At 37.2% G+C, this 6,783-nt stretch overlaps 1 protein-coding gene across 1 annotated transcript in view; it reads right to left on the bottom strand.

Annotated features, from left to right (window-relative positions):
* CA13 (carbonic anhydrase XIII) overlaps positions 1–6,783 on the bottom strand; it is a 53,176-nt gene that overhangs the window by 11,157 nt on the left and 35,236 nt on the right. Inside the window, exons 4-6 of the mRNA XM_006880553.1 lie at positions 6,558–6,653; positions 3,857–3,919; positions 2,709–2,864 (exon numbers count right to left, since the gene is read on the bottom strand). Of these exons, the coding sequence (XP_006880615.1) occupies positions 2,709–2,864; positions 3,857–3,919; positions 6,558–6,653 (315 nt within the window). The remainder of the gene's footprint in view (positions 1–2,708; positions 2,865–3,856; positions 3,920–6,557; positions 6,654–6,783) is intronic.

Here is a 6,783-nt window from a genome sequence, read left to right as displayed (position 1 = left end):
GTCTTTAGGGTTTTCTAAGTATACTATCATATCATCTGAATAGGGAGATAATTTTACCTCCTCTTTGCCAATTTGGATACCTCTTATTTCCTTCTCTTGTCTTATCGCTAAGACTTCCAATACAATATTGAATAAGAGAGGTGATGGTGGGCTGAGCAAGCCTAAATATGTTACTGTTAACTCAAGTTCATACTTGATTCACATTCCTTTGTATTTACTTAATTTTTTAAAAAAATTTCTGTTTCAGAACAGCACATTTTTTAATAGTCAGTTTTTCATTCATTTTTTTCCTGAGTGTGACAGTTTCTCAGCATTTCCTTCTTTTCCCCCTTCTCTTTTTTTTTTTCCTTTCTGATGACTGACAATTTTCAGGAGTACTTATCAGTGTTTTGTAGAATATCCAGCAATTGACATTTTTTCTGATATTTTCCTCATGATTAAACTGATGTTAGATTTTATAAGGTTATCTATTTGCTTCATTTGCAAATTCTTAACATTACCAAAAAATGAAAATTACAGTCTTTGGAAATGCTATCTAGATAACCATCTCAACATGGTTAGAAATGAAACTGTTTGAATTTGGTTTTGCTACAGCTGATTTAAATTAATGCCTCAGAGATAAATATAAATCACAGTAGAATTAGTTCTACAATGTTGCTAATACATTATACATTCTTACTGTTCAAAACCCACATTCATAGTTAATAGTAACTGAGCCTTCAATAAACTGCAATAGTGATCTCATAGTTTATTGTTGAGTGTCATTAAGTTGAGAATGACTCATAGCAACCCTATGAACAACACATTTGAACTTTATCCTATTCTGTGCCACCTCACAATCTCTGACACACTCAAGCCCATTGCTTCACTTGGGTATCTGTACTCATGTATATTTAGCATTATTCTAATTAGTACAGCACTTGTCTGTCAGTTTGCCGTACTGAGCTAACTTGTGGGAACTGTGATGATAAAGGCTGTGTCACAAGTTTTGTCAAATGCCAGAGGGGTCACCCGTGGTGGACAGATTTTAGTAGAGCTTCCAGGTTAAGACAGACCAGGAAGAAGGATTAGCCATCCCCTCCTGAAAGCAGGCTTCTGAAAACCCTATGAACAATACAGAAACACAGATAGTTCTAGTACTAGAGGTAGGGCCCAGATTAGAAGTCAATCAAAATAAGGATCTCATAATAAGTAGCTATAATTCCTAAACTTCAAAAAGTTATTTTTTAAGGAGATTAACCATCTATTTTTATAGAGCTTAGATATATACTTTGAAATCAATGGTGGCTAGAAAAAAAAAAGAACCTAGTTATATTACAAGTGGCTTTTAAAAACAAAGCTATCTATCCTTGAAACAGGAGAAAAATGTTGCCATTTTATTGGCTATTTTGATGTTATAATTTATTAACTTTTATTACTAACTTATGAAATTGAACAAAGACCAGAAAAGCAAATATGGAAAGAGGCAGAAAATTAACTCTCTGGAATAAGAAAAATCACTAAATGGAAGACAGGTCTTTTTTCTTATGACACAACCTGTCTGATACATGATGGGGAAAACTATGGCTTTCACATCAGTCAAATGCTAGATTTCTGTCCAGACATTCCAAATTTTTTTCCAAAGTATAACCCAGATTATAATTAGAGTTGATTCCTAAAGAAAAGGTCAACAGAATTCTGAGAAATGTCCAACACAGGTTAAACATAAAAGCAACATGTTACTTGGCAAGATCTTGGCAAACAGAATCATCTCTAGCCTATATTTTTTTTGTTGTTGTTGTTATTGTTATTATACTAGTTTATTTACAAAATATACCATTTTGGAGAAACACTTAACAGCTAGTGTGCTAGCTTGATCAAGAGGACCTTACCAGCTGCAAAAATCACTAGACTTTGTTCAAACTAAAAGACTGTAGCACCTAATTCAGAAAAGAAGGAAAAATAATAGAAACACAAAACATCTACTGGCATACCAGATCACCAGTCAGACTGGACCATCTGCACCTTTCCAGGGCTCTGAGCACAGTTTCTAAGCACTGAAGATATCCTTAACCTGGCAGAGTTTTAGCCTAGAGCATGCGCGCTCTGAGGACATTTATCTCCACTTGTATAATAACAAGGGCCACCTGTATTATAATAGAAATAACATGAATGGTGTATTATTTCTCTCAATAAATGTTTAAAAGCCCCTAATGGCAGCCCACAAAGTTTTGCTAACAAAAGTCAAAAGATCACTCTTAAATATTTAAGGTGTCCAGGTTTAACAGGTGGGCATGTTTCTAAGGGCGCTCTGCCAATCCTTAATCACCTTTCAAAAGTGAAATCAGAGAAAGGAACAGATCTGGGGACCATGGCCTGAAAGCAGAATGCAGCCTTTGAGCAGTAGTCCCTTTTGTGATCTTTTCGTTTTTTATCTCAGCCTATTTATATTTAAGACCACAAAAAAAAAAAAACCAAAAGCAAATAATGGCGTTCAAAACAGTGATTCACTTTCATCACTGTGAGTTAATTTTCAAAACCAGAGAACTAGCAAAGAAATAATCTTGCCATAGAAATTCCATTTAAAAAGGGACATAAGTCTCATCTGGTCCATGCAATTTTCTGATTAATGAAAGGAAAACACAGGCTTCAAGTGCAAGGCTGAAAAGCAAAGATTCATCCTAGTTGCCTCTAAGGGACTCCAAATCAATCTGAAAGATGTGAGATACCTGCTGAGAGCTGATATTTATGGGGTGCTTTAAAACAATCCACGTGACACTCTCAAGAAGAGGTGGAACCGTGAGGGAACCCGGATACGTCCAGTAGTCCCAGGATGGAGGAAGCAGAGATAAAGGGTCAAAATTTGTGAATCGTGTTTGTTTTCCCTAGAGAACAAAAGAAAATTCCCACAAATTACAATGGTAACACTTTGCAAAGTCCTCAAAAAATATCCATCCAATGAAACTGTACATTGCTATTTAGGATCTCCTTTATAAAAATAGCAATATCATCACATCATTTGGAATTATTTGAAAATCACAGAATCTGTTTCAAAATAAGCATTTCTTAAACTGTGCGAAAAGTAAAAAAACTTATTATCCTACAAAACCCTAACACTATCAAAAACTAATTTTGCAAGAATAAGAGAGCATTGGTAGCTCACTGATTGAATTCTCAACTAGTCACAATGCTCAGTCAATGCACCTTATGGGTAACTGCCATCCTTCAGTGGAGCACTGATGCAGCTATGACACTCAGGTTTCACCAGAGCTCCCAGACTAAGACTAGGAAGAAAAGCATGGTCACCAACTATTTGTCAGTGGAAGCCCCGTGGATCACAATCTTCAGCCAATCAAAGGAACGGTACAAGACTTGCCCTATTCACAGGGTCAACTGGGCAGCTAACAACAGTAATAATTTTAAATAATTTCCAGTGAGTGATGATAGATCACATCTGTTGTATCATTCCAGTGTGCTCCATAGTTGCTTTAAAGTAAGGAGCATACACTATGTCTAAGATTTAGACTCATAAACAAAAAAAAAAATTAAGAAAATCCAAGAACAGTCATAGGAATATGTTAACTAGTCTGCAGAGGCAGCTCTGATATAGTGGCCCTATAGCTGAAAGAAGAACGAACTGCCCCATGTTTCCAAGACTGTAAACTTTACAGAATCAGATCGTCACATTTTTCTCCCATAGGGTAGGTTTGGACCATCAACCTCATCAGCAGCTGAACAACGAGCCACTGTTCATTGTTCACGGCTATCAGGCTTCCTAGGAATATGTTAGCCACTGTTATTGTTGGAAGCTATCAAGTCAGCTTCGATTCATACTGACCCCAAGTTCAAATATTAAGCAAAAAGTAACCCACTTTACCTTTTCTTTAATGGAATCGAGAATGTCAGTTATCTTTTGCAGTTGGGAATTATGTTCTCCGATCTGAAAATAAATTTCAAATGAAAATTGTTACTTTATCCAGTTGAAACGGAACTATTCCTTTTGTCACTATTTTCCATTATCCCTTTAAAATGCTATTCCAGGCCTTGGGATGGGTGGGGGCAGCTGATGGGATGAGACATTAATCACATGGTGGGACAATTTGATGGGTGGAAGGACACTGGGGTGAAGGAAATAGGAAAGATCTGATATGAAAAACAATGTATGTGAACTTTGTAAATAAACCCTTCTAATAAAAAATTAGGAAAATAAAAAGAATGACAAAAGAAGAAAAAAATAAAAGTCTATTCCATCCCAGAACAAATAGTGATTGTTCTATAACAAAGCCCTTTTACCTGCTCGTCTTATCAGGCCAGAGAATCTGAACAAGATTATATTACAGGGATTTTTGGCTGAACCATCAGGGTTGATTATAAAACTTAGTAACAGTTAATGAAAGTTAGTAGTAACAGCTTCATATTTTTCAGTTTCATAAACGTTTCCAAAATAGGTTACCTTGAGCAAAGCTTTGTTTGGGAAGCTCTAACATAATAGCTGCACTATTACATTAGCATGCTTTTCAGACCCAATGTCCAAACTGAGAAGTTCTGGCAATCTAGAATGTACACAATAACAACAGCAGTGTGTAAGGAGCTGCACTGCCAACCTGAAGGTCGGTAATTCGAATCCACCAGCTTTTCTTTGGGAGAAAGATGGGCAGCCTCAGAAAACCAATGGAAGTGTCAGCTGTGAGGTGGTTTTGACTTGAGAGCAATGAGTTTGAGTTTTCAGACATCCAAACTGGCTACAACCACTACTACTAATTGGCTGGCTTTTCATGCCTGAGTTTTTTTGGAAGTAGCTCATTCGCTCTTTCTTCCAAGGCATCACTGGGTAGACTCCAATCTCCAGTCCTTCAGTCAGCAGCTGAGCACACAAAACATTTGCACCACACAAACACCAAAAAGCCCATCACTGCCCAGGTGGTCCTGACCAATGACCACCCTCCATGGTGTTTCTACACGGCCTGCTTCATATCATCTTTTGCCCATTGCACAGCTGGTGAATTCAAACTAACCTCTCTGTTAGCAGCTCAGCATTTTACACACTATGCCATCAGGGCTCTCTCTTAAACTTACTATAAATGGCATCAAAACATTTACAGTTGCAACAATGAACAACTGGAAACCCAAGTTCTTTATAAACTTTCATTAAAACCTCAATTAAAAAGAAAAAAAAACAAAACAAAACACCAAACCCACATTTCCAGCCTTCAGGACAGAGGAGAACCTCCTATAGGGTGTCCAACGACTCAAACCGCTGACCTTTCGGTTAGCAGCTGAGTGTTTAACTATGCTACCAGGGCTCTTCCCAATAATGGGCAATGCATCACCTCCATCCCTACGCCTCCCCTTCTTACCCCTGCAAAACAATTCTGGGAGCAGCTACTGTCTTTCTGTAATAATAAAACTTGTTCATTTGCAAAATAAAAATTAAACACAAAATAATATTTGCAGCCTAAAACAATTTGGGGTCCCCATAGAACAGAACTCCTCAAGAGAATATACAGTTAATATGGGCATGGATCAATGGTGACTCCTTTTATAAGACATAATGTATGGGAATGATTGTATTAAATACAATGTGAATGAGGGGGAAACCCAAAATAAAAGAAAAATATAATGAGAAAAAAAAAAGAACATACAGTTAAAACTTGTGAGAGCTGAAACTCAATGAGACAGGCTTATTTTTCCAGGTCTCACAAATTTCCACCTCTAACAGCATTCAGTCTTACTACATTTTTATTGTTCTCCATTGATAGAAAATAATTATGTTGCCCTGACAGGTTCTGGCTAGATGTACTGAATCAGCCTGAAGTTTTTAACATAGTTGACAGGTAAAATGAAATCTTCTATCCCACCTGGATCTCATCACCATCATTCAGACCTGGAGGACAAAGGAAAAGGGCTGCTATTGTGCACATCACTCTCTGCCTCACCCCACACTTCCGCCAGCCCAACTCCACTAGTTACAACATCCCACACAGAGGTATGTGACATGGTAAACACACACACCCTGCAAGAATGCAGTCACAGTGGGAGCTGGGCAGCCCAGTCCACCCACAGGTCTTATGATGATGATACTTGTCTGACCACATGTGAATACTAGGCAAAAGGAAATAAAACAAAAGTTAAACTTTTTTTTAAAGTCAGTACTTGTGGAAATAAGTCACTATTTTCAGACTAGTGTTTCAAGAACCAGGAGTTCGAACTTCATTCCTTTCCCATCTCGTAACCAGGATAAGCCTAGAACAGAGTTGTTGGGATTTTTCCCCCTTGAGGATCACAGCTATTACTTCTGCTGCTATTGTTGTTGGTCTGATTGCTGTTGCTACCATACCAATAACAATGATCCAAGGATAATAATATTAATAATTAATAATAATAATGAAAATGTTCTAGGTCTTTAGATGAGCCATGTGCATATATGTACATGTTTAATGTTCATTTCAAAAGCAGGAAAAAATTAAGCCCCAACAAACCAGTTTACTGTTGACAAAATGATTGCATGTCCACTCCATAACCAAAACTCATGCCAAAGAACTGATAACATATTTTCGATCAAATCACTTTACTCTTACCTGTAAAAATACTCCCAAGACAGCTAGTCCGTCAGGCTCATGAGCTGCCTCAACGAAGCTGGGATACTTGTCTGAATTCCAATGAACAACATGGAGCTAAAAGGAAGGGGGGTACATTGTAAAGTTTTATCTTTTTTAATCTTAAAAAGCTTCAGCTAAAATATCCTGCTAATGAATCCTGTTTGCACATCAGAGATCAAGCTATTTTTTTAAATTCTGTGTTCTT

This window comes from Elephantulus edwardii, unplaced genomic scaffold (assembly GCF_000299155.1).
Source record: "Elephantulus edwardii isolate Elephantulus edwardi_28Jun2011 unplaced genomic scaffold, EleEdw1.0 scaffold00008, whole genome shotgun sequence".
NCBI lineage: Eukaryota > Metazoa > Chordata > Mammalia > Macroscelidea > Macroscelididae > Elephantulus > Elephantulus edwardii.
Note: the sequence above shows the minus strand (reverse complement) of the source record. Positions and strands in the feature narration are given on the sequence as shown.